Source organism: Cynoglossus semilaevis, chromosome 5 (genome assembly GCF_000523025.1).
Source record: "Cynoglossus semilaevis isolate Cse_v1.0 chromosome 5, Cse_v1.0, whole genome shotgun sequence".
NCBI lineage: Eukaryota > Metazoa > Chordata > Actinopteri > Pleuronectiformes > Cynoglossidae > Cynoglossus > Cynoglossus semilaevis.
In genome coordinates, this window is record NC_024311.1 from 7,613,560 (window position 1) to 7,626,059 (window position 12,500).

Sequence of the window (12,500 nt, forward strand, 5' to 3'; positions counted from 1 at the left end):
ACTCATCGGTCAGAACGATGGACGCAGCGTCGGTCTGTGATTGGACCAAACCCACAGTGACCTGTCTCTGCCCCGACTCCTCATTCTGCAGCTCCGTTTGTCTTTCCCTGCGTCCTCTACTTCCTGTCAACACATCCAGCTGTGAGTTCTCCTCAGTTGACCGCACATCCGTTCTGTGATGATGCTGCGCTACAACATGAAGTGCTTTGTTTCGTTGACCAATCACTTCCTCCATTTCATCTTCAGATCCACTCACTGACAAACAGTCTCTCACCAGCAGGGGGAGACCTGTGGGGTTTCCACTACAACCTGGTTTCCCTGGACCAATAGTCTCGTCCTCTGAGCTGCTGACCACCACTGGTTGGCTGACGTTGGACAGAGGTCTGTCACATGGGTCAGGTTGTGGAGCTACAGAGTCTTCCTCTTCATCCAAACATCTCTGGATGGCGTGGAGAGTGCGTGGAGACACACTACCGTCCACTGGGACGATCTGCTCCGAGCCCTCAGTCAGGACAGATGGATCTGCCCTGGACGACTGAAGAGCGACGATGTCCTCAGAGGGTTTTGGTGACAGACATTTGGAGTCCTTCGAAGTACTCGGCTCTTCTTTGTCTTCATCACACACAGGGAGCCACAGAGGCTCAGGTCGGCCCCTGGCTCTTTTCCCCCAGCCTGACAGAGAGTCCCCAGACCAGGGTGTGGATACTGGTTGGTTCTCAGGGGCTTTGGTGTTCTTGGTGGAGCCTGAGCAGAAAAGACAGACATCCAGGCCTGAAAATCTGAAAAACTCTAAACCAAGTGCTGCGCTACTTCACTCAGTCAAACAGTCGTCGACACTGTTCCTACCATCGTCATCCATTTGAATATCACTGCAGGTGGAACTGATTCAAAAAGCACAGGAACAGTTCAATTGTTGACTAGTTTTATTTGTAGAATGTACCCCACGGACACCTTAGGGGGCACCACGTTGGTGACCCCTGCCCTGTGTCATGGATACGAGGACGTGTCCACGAACTCGGCCGTCCTCACCTTTAATGAGGATATAGTGTGAATTATCTTCTGAAACCAGCCGCCGTGACTCCACGCTGTGATCCTGGCCGTTCTGTTGGTACAGCTGTGAAGTGCTGCCCATGCTGCGCTCCGTCATCTCTTTCTCCACACCCTCCAGACGCTGGTTCAGCTGGTTCCTCTGGAGCAGACCGGCCAACTGGTACTGGGAGAAGTCTCCAGAATTCTGAAAGGGAACGCAGTGGGATGTGTGTCAGCAGGAGACGATTCCTTCACTAAGGAAGTGTGAATGAAGAGGCTGACCTCTGGTGGTGGGTGGTACATGACTCGACGCCGTTTGCAAAACTCCTTCATGTCTTTGAGAATCTCATGTCTGATCTCTGGAGACAGACTGAAAAAGTCCTCAGAGTTGATATCAACGGAGTTGGGGTTGTCATAAAAGTCATCCTGAAACACAAGAGTGACCAGTCTGAGACATCAATTTCATTGTTCATTGGTTAATAATGAAATTAAAGAATATAGTAGAAATAAGCATCAAGTGGTTTTAAATGTGTAAAAGTAGTAACAAACAAAAACAAAGGGACATTTTGTTTCACCAAACGGCCTCTAATTAACACAGCCTTCTGGTTAGGGCTGAGACTAATGGACTAAAACTGGAGTGTTGTTTGGATGTATGTGTCTACGATGGTTTACCTGACAGATGTGATGACTGTTTGACCTCTGGCCCGCTCTCCTTTCTTCTTCCTCAGAACTGATAAAAGAACAGCAGTAAAATTAACCAAAAGTACCAGGACTCAACTGCATGTATCAAAGTAAATACACAAATATATACATGGAAAAAAGTACTTGCTGACAAATGCATGTTACGATGGAGTGAAGTCACTGGTTTCATTCTTCACATTTGAATTTAAAAACCTTAGGATCAAAACAGGAATGTCTGTAGATGACAGAACGACGAACCTTTCCTCGGCCTCTGATCTGCTCTCGTCCTTCTCCCCCGGGGGGAGAGCGGGGAGGACGTACATGTCATCCTCCTCGTTGTTCTTTACACTGGAGAGGCTCGGGACAGGAGCGCTGCTGCAGGAAGATCATATGACAGAAACCAAAAGTAAAGTCAGGATTGTGGTGACTACAACATTTATGAAAACTTTTGTTTGTTTTTATTTATTTATTAATCAAAAAAAATCTCTGCAGTTGTGAAATCATTCCCATTCTTACCTTCGGTCTCCTAGGGCGGCTTTGATCGCCTGTCTCTTCAGGAAAGTCTTGAGGATTTTCTCATTGGTCTGCTTGGACTCTCGACTCAGCTCCTCCTTCCTCTGCCTCCTCAGAGTCTTTTCACATTAGAGAGAAATGTCACAAAAATATACAAACACACGCTCAGTTATTTTCAAAGGCAGAATATATATTAATGAATGAAGACACGTTTTTACAGTAAATTAAATGAATTGTTTAAGACCAATTCTGGTAAAAGTGATCATTTTCTATGTACCTCTGCTCAGCTCTCATGACACAATAATGTGGCGCGGAATCACAGGATTATATAACAACTTACCAGAGTCTGTTTCTTCAGCAGCGGCGCGTCTCCGTCAAACACGAAGACCGGACGGATGCGGAAAAACAGCAGTTTACAGATGCGGTGGAAGAGAGTGAGGAGGTGGGCGTTCTGTACACTGTTGCCTTCACGATCCCTTACACCCTTCACGGCCTGATTCAGCCATATGCTAATGTCTGGAAGCGTCTGATTAAGGTTAAAACTTCGGTTTAAGTGTAGACACACAGCTGCCATTATGTGACTAAACTTCGAAGACATTTAATCTAAAAATACTCTACTTTGTAAACTGTTGAAACAATGTAGTAACACGGTTATGTCGACCATCACAACAACAGCAGCAGCATTTTAACTTTTCAGATCATTCATATGACTTTTCTTAATAGGTATTGAATGTTGTTTCCAAAAAGTTTTTTTTAACCGTCATTTTCATGGAACACGTCTTTCAAAGTAACTACGTTGATTTTCATAACATCGTTGCTGTAATAAAGACATGTAAAATCACAGAATAACAAACAGAAGACAGGATACCAACAGCGAGAATCTTTCCCTCCAGTGTCTCGGGGTTGATGGGCTTCCCTGTGCTCTCCAGCAGTCTCCACAGTCCATGAACTCCCATGGCAGCTGTTACGAAAGTTACCGGAGATGTTGCCAAAAAACAACTCTGAACGATTATAAATTACACATACTAACAATATCAGACCAATATATATATACTTTTTAAATAAAATAATCTTAACATCAATATAAACTCGGCGTGATATCCATTGATACCACCAGCTGCGGTAACGACAGTGTTTGTTGTCACATTAAATGCGTCCGTACTTTTTTATAATACACTGAAACGTTCCGCTCTCAGAGTTGCCCGGGGAGAAACAAACAACTACATCTTCCCACCCGTGCCGAAAAATGCACTCACAGCAGTATTTTATGCAGCATTTAATGCAAAGACATGTCCAGCTTTTTCAGGATTCTTGCCGTGTCAACCAGTAATTGCCAACCCCTTTGGGATGGATGCGACCTGGTAACGTTGCCTACCTAGCCCACTAGATGGCAGTGATGCACCTCTGCACCGGTTGCGTGCTGTAAAAATAAACCAGTAAAAGAAGAGCTCCCTGGGAGGCAGAGGCCAACTGTATCCGGTGAAAAACAAAGTCGCAGCTCGAGTGAAAAAGGGGACTCTTTTTTTCCCTACCAGGAAACCGGATCCATAAATCTCGGTATGTTTTCCTAGATAATTAGTGGACTTAACATCAAGCTTTACAGGTAATTAGAAGGCTTTATTCTTCTAGTCTATTTCCGTGTCATTTGTGAGAAAGTGAACGTTCAAATGAGCTAGAACTCACATTAAGTGGATAATAACATTTTAATCTTTAATAACGCCACACATACAGCTGTAAAACACCGACATTTATACGTATTTATCACATTTTCTGTGTTCATGGTCACAGGAAGAAGAGTCAGTAGAGATTTATTCTGACTACAACGGGTTTCTTCTTCTCCACCATGACTGCTGCTGCGAGAGGTTTGTACTCAGATAAAGGATAATAGACGATACATCGGAAACCGATAACAACAAACTCCTTGTTAGTATCTGTGTTGTCAATATTAAAAATGCATCGTAAGTAACACAACGTTTAACTTCATTGATTAATTCGATCAATTGTCTAGATCAGTGTTTTTCGAATTATCGTAAACGCACCACTGGCCGTAGTCTGTATAATAGATACGCCATCTGTTCAGTCTTAGTTGCCCCTTTAATGTAATCAATTATAATCTGTTTATTTATCACACTTGGACCAGCTCAGTGTTGTTATCTGAAAAAACGTAATTTAATATAAAATTGAAGTTTCTAAGAGTTTTAAAAAATAAATTTAATTATTTAACATTTAGTTAATATTAATAAACTGTGCAACTCTCCTTTACTTTAGAACATCAGGTGATTGAGGTTGTCAATAAAATGCCTTCTCGTTTCCCGTTAGACCACTTAACCACCACGAAATAGTTTTCTTTTTTAGTGATTATGGACTTTTTTACTTTTTTACAGGTTCTGCAAAACCTCCGATCAGGGGACCTGGCGATGGCATGGAAACTGAGAAACCGCTTTTGATCTCAGATTCACTTCTTCACTGTCCATCTGAAGTCTCCACTGTGAAGGTGACGACCCCCAAATGCAGCCCCAAATCCATCCGTCCTGCTTCACCACAGCCTCACGGGGTGCTACACCTCGGCAAAGTGAGTCGCGAGGCCTGCACAGAAGTAGAGGCTGTGAGAATCATCGTGCCGCGTGCTGCCATTAGCAGGTGCAGCCATGCAGGGATTGCCGAATCAAAGGGGGAATCAGGGCAACAGTCTGAAGAGCAGGGCTCTCTTCAGGTCTCTCCAGTGGACGACTGGAGAAGACAGCTGGACAAGTTACAGAACTCAGAACGCAGGCTGCTGCAGGACAAGGAAGGACTTTCCAACCAGCTGCGTGTGCAGACAGAGGTGAGTTGTTTCAATTGTTTAAGAATAATGTGTTCATTATGCGACTAATGTGTCAGTGTTGGTGTTAAAAAATGTCGTTCCTTTTTTGCTGTTTGCAGGTAAACCGTGAGTTAAAGAAACTTCTGGTGGCATCGGTGGGCGATGACCTTCAGTACCACTTTGAACGTCTTTCTCGGGAGAAGAACCAGCTGATATTGGAAAATGAAGCTCTGGGCTCCAGTCTGGCACATACTGCAGAGCAGCTGGAGCGAATGAGTATCCAGTGTGATGTTTGGAGAAGCAAGTTTTTGGCCAGCAGGTAAAACACAGCTGCTTCTGTCTCCTGTTCTTCTGTAAGGACTAATGGGATAAACTCCTCAGATCACAGGTGGTTAATTGGTGCTGTTGTAATTAACTAATGAAATATTGACCTGTTCTCAGAGTCATGGCTGAAGAGCTGACAAATGCACGGGCAGCTTTACAGAGACAAACCAGAGAAGCTCAGGGAGCCATTCAGGATCTACTGCTGGAGAGAGACGAGTTCTCCAGGGACATGTTCCTCACACACAGGTAAGAACTTGTTTTTTTTCTTTATCTAGAGAAAAGACAGATAAATCATTTAAAATGTCTGTACAAGCTAACATCAATGGAAGATGTTCTGTGTAAAACACTTCAGCTCAAGATCTAAACACCAAAGTCCGTGTTCTGCTGTTGGTCTTTATTTCCAGGTCTCTGGAGCAGCTCCTGGTGTCGCTGCAGTGGGGCAGACAGCAGACCTACTACCCCAGTGCTCAACCCCTCACTACCAAAGAGCTAGCAGCAGCCAATCACAAGCTAGCAGTGGCTATCAACTCCCACCTGCTGGGCAACTCGAGCACTACCACCGCCAACCTCGCCACCTCCACCAGCATCAGCAGCAATACAGTGAAGAGCAGCAGCGTGGCAGCTGAACAGCTGTGCAGCACTCCTGCAGAGAAGATGGCTATAAAAGTAAAACCGCCAGACCTCAGCACTTTTTTTCATGAAAACCAGGAGTTCACTCATCTGAATTCTCTTCTTCCATTTTAGGTGCTGAAGAGTCTGGATCCAATTTCCTCTCCAGAAAACAAATCCACAGCTGCTCTCAGTGACAGCCCGCAGTCCACTTTTCCCAACAATAAGAAGAGCATCGGCAGGTTTCATCCCTACACACGCTACGAGAACATAACCTTCAACTGCTGCGAGCACTGCACAGGAGAAATCCTGGTTCTGTAGAGGAGGACGAGAGAAACCATAGGAATGAAAAAGACAGGGTTTGAGGAGGAACTCCCCTCAAGGACCTCTGCTGACCTCTGCTGGAGGATGTTAGAAAAATCTTCACCTCTGCTCTGATCAAAATTTCTTCACATTTTTTATTTTCTGATTTCACTTTTTCTTTACTTTATATTCAGGGAAAATGTCCGTTGCATTTCTGGGTCACCGCAGCCTGGTGAGGTCAAGAATCAGTGTTACATCGTAAATGAACACAGTTATTTATTGAATGATTTTTTTGGTTATTGCTTTATTTTTTTAATAGTCTTTTATCCAGAGAGAAATTGTGCAAATGCAGTTTTGAGCATTACCCTTGGAGCTAATGTGACTTGAATATGGCAGGTTTTTAATATTTTGCATACGCACCAACATTAACTCAAGGTACTGTATATGCCAACTTTATTGAAAAAAGATTTGATGTCAGTGCAAACTTCTTCCTCTGTATCACAGTTTGAATTTGTTACAAAGGGGGAAAAAAATAAATGTTATGAAGTTTGATTTGTTTGTGAAATCTTTTGCAGTTCATTACGATCATCATATCTATATATTAAATAATTGTATAACAAATTAAGACAGTTTGTAATTTACAGTCTTCCTACTAAGTTTGACAACATCAAGAAGACACTTTAAGCTGTATAATATCCATCTTTTGTTTCATTAGTCTTTGTTTATTATTATTTACAGATGTCTATGTTCATGGTATGAAACCATTTAAAGCCAAATGTTGCTCCAGTCATGCAAACACAGAAAACAGAAACTCTGTAACATCTTCACTGAATCTTTCACCACAATTTTACTTTGCCCGGCTTTCTGTTCTTCTCTTGGCTACTTTTAAATGACACTCGTACTCCAGTTACAGCAGGTTTTGTCTTTCTGTCTCTGGACCCACCCTTAGTGCCGTCTCCATCTGGAGACATGTTGAAACTTTGGTCCTTATTTTTAAACATCCTCTTTGTATTTAGTCCCTTGATGCTCAGAGATGTGTCCTTCTTCAGACCTTGATCTGAGACTCCTCTTCTTCTGTCACATCCATCAAAAAAACCCTGGTGTTTTCTCGTGGGCACAAACTTCAGGGCCTCCTCCCATTTCCCTGTCTCCTTGACAGTTAGCATGATCTGGATCATCTGGTCAAGAGTCAGATTTTTGGATCCCAGCTCCCAACGAAGGAACTCATTCAGTGGTAAGCGGGCGGTGGTCAGATTAAGACGCTTGGCATTGGCCAGTGACAAGCCGGGCTTGATGCACTTATCTACCATGGCTCCAATGATATAGACCTTTGAGGGGTCGAAGGTGTGGAGGACGTTGCGGGAGTCTGGGGTCAGGTAGACTAGGCTTTTATGGTCAAACAGGTGGACATGCTGATGGTGGGAGCTGGTGATGAGCAGGCGCTCCCAGGATTCTTTTCCATATCTTTTAATCAGCTCTGTTTCATAGGCTCCACCTGGCTGTAGGTTGCAGTAATGAAGGTGGAAGGGTTCCTTGGCACGTCGGTTCCACCCTTCTGTGGCCATCAGCTGGGACACCGTGTTCTCCAGCTCACGTCTGGACATGCTGGAGTCGTAGCTCATGTCGAAAACCAGTGGCTGATCAAACACCATGGCCTGGGCCGACCTCCAGGCCAGCAGTGTGTCCTCAGTGCGTGACCAGTGCATAAGGAACATTGTGTTTTTCAGTTCCTTCTCCTCGTCCTTCTTTTCCTCCAGCATGGCTTCTCTCTGCTGCTTTACAAGACTTCGCTTCTCCTTTTTAGCCTTTTTGTTGCGCTCCTTTATTGCCAGGTATTTCAGGTATTTCACCCAGGCAGATTTACTGGGACGTTTGGCTAATTCTTCCAAGTCCACATCAGAGATCTCTTGAGGTACTAATTTTCCAGCTTGCCGCCACATCATCACCAGATCACGAGTGGCCTGCAGTGACGAACCATGCTTCGAGGTCCATCCTGGTACCGTGAGATTGTCATCTTTTAATTCACTTGCAGCCTCTTCTTCGAGGCCTTGCTGTCTGAGTTCTGTTGCAGCTTTCGATCTCATTACGGATTTCCACTTGTCCAAATCTGTAGGTTCTTCTTCCTCGATATTTGTTTCTTTGAGGTGAGGAGCATCCCTCCACACTGGACCTTCGGTGTAGGGGCGAGTCAGGGCGGGTGCTGTATGATGACGGACTCGGAGAAAAGTTGTGAGCTGCCTCTTTACAACCGTGGATGTCAAAACCCCCCAACATCTGTAAACGCCATGAAAATCACTAGCGGTGAAGAGTCGTAACATCGTGACATAAACAACAGCTAAGACGTAAACGATGGAGGGAATTTACGACAAAATTACAATTTAAACACAACCAAGAAAAAAACTACTGAGTGCCTTTAAAATAACCAAACTTAACATCACTTCTCCCTTCGTCCATGCTTCTTTAGAGGAAGGTCACGATACCGAACGGTGTCCCACCAAAACAAGTCAAAATAAATGGTTCTGCGTATTTGTTTCGTGTATTGTTTTCTCCGCCCAATTCGGTACCATATTGTTCCAATTTTATTTATGTATTTATTTTTCTATTATTACACCTCTCCATATAAGAGCACAAACTACGGGAACATTTTTTAAAAATGTACTCGTTGTTTATTAACCGCAGTTTTCGGGTGGCTTTTATTGTGTTGCACCATGAAGTCATTTCCGTCTTTTGATAGCTGGATACACTGCTAGAGAAAATGAGCCTGTTTCTGCCGAAATTGACATGCAAAAAAGATATCGATGAAGTTATAAAAGGTGTGGCGGAGAAGGTAGTAGTTCTTCGATTTGGTAGAGATGAAGACTCCGTTTGTCTCCAGCTCGATGAGATCGTAAGCGGCACCGAAACTGACCGAACTTGTCAATATTCTTTACTTAATGTTTTTGGTTATGACATTTATTTTTCTTTCAGTTGTCAAAAAGTGCTCACGACCTGAGCAACATGGCGTCGATCTACATTGTGGACGTAGATAAGGCTCCAGTCTACACGAGATACTTCGACATCAGTTACATCCCCTCCACCGTTTTCTTCTTCAACGGGCAGCACATGAAAGTGGATTATGGGTGGGTCATATCGATAGTATTTCAGTTTAAATATCAAAAATCAAAACATATTCACAGGAAGAACAACACAGGCAATTGGTATTAATAATTGCCTGACGAACAACCTTCTTCAAATACATCCATCTGGCTGCATCTGAAAATAACAAAGCATTTCTTGTCTTGTTGTCCATTAAATGTTGGTCATAATTCTTCTCTTTTGATTTCCAGCTCTCCAGATCACACTAAATTTGTTGGCAGCTTTAAGACAAAGCAGGATTTCATGGATCTGATAGAGGTCATATACAGAGGAGCCATGCGGGGTAAAATGATTGTCCAGAGTCCCATTGATCCTCGGAACATAACCAAATATGACCTTCTTTACCATGGAATTTAGGCTAAACTTTTTTTTTCATTTCCACTTGATCTCATTGGAAAAAAAGGTTTATATTCAAAACATAATTTATTTATTGTTCATGTTTGACTTTGATAATAAAGTTTTATATTTTACAAAAACTGTTGAGATTTGTTTTTGCAGCTTTTTAGGGCAAACCACCGAAAATAAAGGTTGGATGTCTCTTTTTAAACCACCGAAAATAAAGGTTGGATGTCATAGTTATCTTAATCCTCTGTAGCTCTAAATCTCATCGGTTTGCATGTATTGCTACTTTTAGTGTATAATGGGAATTGTATGTTAATGTGACATTATAAAAAAAACTTTAAAAATGTATTATCAGATTTTGTTGGTTTTTCTGAGCCGTTTCACATTGTATACATATGTAACATATGTATTACATATGTAATTATTGACATGACAAGTTAGATGTCACATGGCATTAAGTCATGTCATAAGTCAAGACTAAAAGAAAAGTATCCATGTAAAAAAACGTATTTCTTTATGTATTAATATGCCAAAGTATGTTATAAAACAATTATTTTTCTGAGTAGATAGCTTTTAAAAAAATGTTTTACTGTCTCACAGAATGGAACAGAATTACGTTTACGAGAAACAGGAAATGTTTCGTTTAACTTCCGGTTCGAGTGTTTGTAAGACTCACGATGGCTGCGACCTTGTTGCTAATGCGGATTTTATATTAATGTAGACAGATAGTAAAATCACGCAATAAATCTTGTGTTTACCGGTTCTTGTCTGCGAAAGTTAAACGTCATGATTTCTTTAATGAAGTCGGCCGTCGGTGGACTCACTGCAGTTTGTATATTCTCCGGACAAAGACAAGGTAACGATAAACTTGTTTAAAAAAACAGTCTGACAAGCTAAATTGTTTTTTATTTAGTGGATTGTTTTTAACTCTGATCATATTTTCTCTCTTACATTCCACAGGACCGTTGTTAGGTCACTTGAAAGTCCTGGCTGCTGGGTTCAAAACGTATGACATCCCTCCAGACTTCAGTGGTAATAATCAATGTCCTTTACTTGCGTTTATGAAACATTTATGAGTCCATAAATTTGTAGCATCAGGAATTCTACTTTTGTTTTAGGCTAAGCTGACAGACCATTATAGTTAGCCATGTTCTGATGCACCTAAAAGTTGTTGTTTATATTTGCAGATGTCACTCTACCAAAAAAAGGGAAACTGAAGTTCCTGAATAAGGTGCCAAACTTAAAAAAGCCCAAGAAACAAATGAAGAATCTGTATGATATCCAAGGCCCAGCGAAGACAGCAAACACCTTCACAGTGGGACAGTATGCCATTGTGGTGTGTATATACTGTATTTACATCAACTAAAATACAATTGTATTTCCCAGACAGAATTAGGTGTGAGTTAATAATTGAATTAAACAAAAGTCATTTAAAATCTAATACTTAACTTTGTCTCTTCTGTACTTCACTCTCCAGGCCATGGGAGGTGGCTACATACATTGGGGTCACATAGAGATGATGCGTTTGACTCTAAGCCGCAAGCTTGATTACAGCACTACATTTGCACGCTGGCGCATCAATGCTCCATATAAACCCATTACTCGTAAGGGTCTGGGTCAGCGCATGGGTGGAGGAAAAGGAGCGATTGACCATTACGTGACCCCTGTTCGCTATGGACGTTTGATCCTGGAAGTGGGAGGGAAGGTGGAGCTTGGGGAGGTTGAGCCGGTCTTGACTCAACTGGCCAAGAAACTACCCTTTCCTNNNNCTGCTGAGGTAAAACATGACAAATGTTGTATTTACAACATGGTTTTCTGTTTCTTGATCATCATATACTGTATATTGACACGAAATTGTCTTGTATTTTTGATTTTCAGGTTATGAGCAGAGAGAGCTTAGCAGAGATGCAAAACAAGTATGCTGAAATGGTGCAGAACAACCAGAATCCTTGGACATTTAAACGGATAGCCACAGGCAACATGTTGGGTATCAGGAAGGTGCTCAGCCCCTTTGACCTGAAGAGCCACGGACGCTTTACAGGAAAATTTTTCTTCCCGGATAGAATTTAAAAAACTGTAAGACAAAAGGAAACATTCAGTTATATTGTTATTATTTTTATTATTGTTAATAAATTTGAGTCTTTGAACATATTTACCCTTTTGGTCTTGTGGCACAGTTGTTGTAACAGTACAAAATTACGTACATTTTTGTTATATTTTTTTCTCTCCTTTTTGAGCGACGATACCTCCCGAAGTGCAGTTTTGGATATTTTTAATTTTTAAAAAAATATTAAATAAGCGTTATTCAAATCGCTTGCCAAATCTCTATGTCGGATGTGCGCATGCGCATATTGGTGATCAGCGGTTGGAGGAGGAAGAAGCGGGAAGAGCAAACCCCAGCTGACATGGAGCGGACGTAATTTACATTTTTACTTAAAACAAACAGACTTCTCCTTGGAGTTATGGAATCTTTACGAGGGTCCAACCGAGCTGCAAGTTTGAAAATGAAACGGAAAGAAGGTGAAAAAGTCAAACAAAAGGAGAAAACGGTGAGATATTTTTTTTAAAAAAGCGTGTCGTTAAATTACGTTTAGTAGTTAATGTTTTTCATATACTTCATAAGCAGGGAAGCAGAAACGAAGATATTGCAAAGCCAGCCCAGAAGAGAAAAGGTAAGGGCTGCTCTTTACCTGACTTCATGTAGGAACATGGATTTATTCAGAGTCACAGTAAAGAGAACTCATAATGTTTATGTCGTTTA

At 42.0% G+C, this 12,500-nt stretch overlaps 6 protein-coding genes across 10 annotated transcripts in view; 4 read left to right on the top strand and 2 right to left on the bottom strand.

The window, feature by feature from the left end:
• ercc5 (excision repair cross-complementation group 5) overlaps nucleotides 1-3,340 on the bottom strand; it is a 7,353-nt gene extending 4,013 nt beyond the window's left edge. The window contains exons 1-8 of the mRNA XM_008310272.3: nucleotides 3,092-3,340; nucleotides 2,564-2,739; nucleotides 2,227-2,342; nucleotides 1,969-2,085; nucleotides 1,702-1,759; nucleotides 1,312-1,455; nucleotides 1,030-1,234; nucleotides 3-744 (exon numbers count right to left, since the gene is read on the bottom strand). Coding sequence (XP_008308494.1) covers nucleotides 3-744; nucleotides 1,030-1,234; nucleotides 1,312-1,455; nucleotides 1,702-1,759; nucleotides 1,969-2,085; nucleotides 2,227-2,342; nucleotides 2,564-2,739; nucleotides 3,092-3,179 — 1,646 coding nt within the window. The 5' untranslated portion in view covers nucleotides 3,180-3,340. The remainder of the gene's footprint in view (nucleotides 1-2; nucleotides 745-1,029; nucleotides 1,235-1,311; nucleotides 1,456-1,701; nucleotides 1,760-1,968; nucleotides 2,086-2,226; nucleotides 2,343-2,563; nucleotides 2,740-3,091) is intronic.
• A 191-nt stretch (nucleotides 3,341-3,531) lies between these two features.
• Nucleotides 3,532-6,814, top strand: blzf1 (basic leucine zipper nuclear factor 1). 2 transcript variants are annotated; one of them, XM_017032363.2, is made up of 7 exons: nucleotides 3,532-3,826; nucleotides 4,012-4,085; nucleotides 4,608-5,047; nucleotides 5,146-5,345; nucleotides 5,468-5,596; nucleotides 5,755-6,016; nucleotides 6,095-6,814. In XM_017032363.2, exons 2-7 carry the CDS (start codon nucleotides 4,067-4,069, stop codon nucleotides 6,278-6,280), a joined length of 1,236 nt encoding a protein of 411 aa, XP_016887852.2. In that variant the 5' UTR covers nucleotides 3,532-3,826; nucleotides 4,012-4,066; the 3' UTR covers nucleotides 6,281-6,814. The 2 variants fall into 2 exon arrangements, with proteins under 2 accessions (XP_016887852.2, XP_024911280.1); XM_025055512.1 differs by having other exon boundaries at nucleotides 3,532-3,780.
• trmt10c (tRNA methyltransferase 10C, mitochondrial RNase P subunit) lies at nucleotides 6,699-8,796 on the bottom strand. The gene has a single exon (XM_008310252.3). The coding sequence runs from the start codon at nucleotides 8,578-8,580 to the stop codon at nucleotides 7,099-7,101; it is 1,482 nt and encodes a 493-aa protein (XP_008308474.1). The 5' UTR covers nucleotides 8,581-8,796; the 3' UTR covers nucleotides 6,699-7,098.
• Nucleotides 8,797-8,951: 155 nt separating this feature from the next.
• On the top strand, nucleotides 8,952-9,786 carry txnl4b (thioredoxin-like 4B). The gene is made up of 3 exons (XM_008310253.3): nucleotides 8,952-9,149; nucleotides 9,230-9,381; nucleotides 9,589-9,786. Exons 1-3 carry the CDS (start codon nucleotides 9,018-9,020, stop codon nucleotides 9,752-9,754), a joined length of 450 nt encoding a protein of 149 aa, XP_008308475.1. The 5' UTR covers nucleotides 8,952-9,017; the 3' UTR covers nucleotides 9,755-9,786.
• A 587-nt stretch (nucleotides 9,787-10,373) lies between these two features.
• On the top strand, nucleotides 10,374-11,893 carry mrpl16 (mitochondrial ribosomal protein L16). Its single transcript, XM_008310254.2, has 5 exons — nucleotides 10,374-10,595; nucleotides 10,700-10,771; nucleotides 10,927-11,075; nucleotides 11,217-11,516; nucleotides 11,618-11,893. Exons 1-5 carry the CDS (start codon nucleotides 10,526-10,528, stop codon nucleotides 11,807-11,809), a joined length of 783 nt encoding a protein of 260 aa, XP_008308476.1. The 5' UTR covers nucleotides 10,374-10,525; the 3' UTR covers nucleotides 11,810-11,893.
• Nucleotides 11,894-12,076: 183 nt separating this feature from the next.
• Nucleotides 12,077-12,500, top strand: part of cenpq (centromere protein Q) — a 2,894-nt gene continuing 2,470 nt past the window's right edge. For 2 of the 4 annotated variants that reach the window (XM_008310256.3, XM_017032329.2), the window contains exons 1-2: nucleotides 12,078-12,288; nucleotides 12,366-12,411. In XM_008310256.3, coding sequence (XP_008308478.1) covers nucleotides 12,202-12,288; nucleotides 12,366-12,411 — 133 coding nt within the window. In that variant the 5' untranslated portion in view covers nucleotides 12,078-12,201. Of the gene's footprint in view, nucleotides 12,289-12,362; nucleotides 12,412-12,500 lie in introns of all 4 variants that reach the window. The other 2 variants (XM_017032328.2, XM_008310255.3) reach the window with 2 other exon arrangements.

Excerpts from the sequence above, each read along its gene's own strand:
- blzf1 (XM_017032363.2), top strand. Across the intron at positions 5,048-5,145 it reads AGCTGCGTGTGCAGACAGAG|GTAAACCGTGAGTTAAAGAA; the intron begins GTGAGTTGTTTC and ends TGCTGTTTGCAG. Across the intron at positions 5,346-5,467 it reads AGCAAGTTTTTGGCCAGCAG|AGTCATGGCTGAAGAGCTGA; the intron begins GTAAAACACAGC and ends ACCTGTTCTCAG.
- trmt10c (XM_008310252.3), bottom strand. The coding sequence starts at position 8,580 with ATGTTACGACTCTTCACCGCTAGTGATTTTCATGGCGTTTACAGATGT.
- txnl4b (XM_008310253.3), top strand. The coding sequence starts at position 9,018 with ATGAGCCTGTTTCTGCCGAAATTGACATGCAAAAAAGATATCGATGAA. Across the intron at positions 9,150-9,229 it reads GTCTCCAGCTCGATGAGATC|TTGTCAAAAAGTGCTCACGA; the intron begins GTAAGCGGCACC and ends TTTTTCTTTCAG. Across the intron at positions 9,382-9,588 it reads CACATGAAAGTGGATTATGG|CTCTCCAGATCACACTAAAT; the intron begins GTGGGTCATATC and ends TTTGATTTCCAG.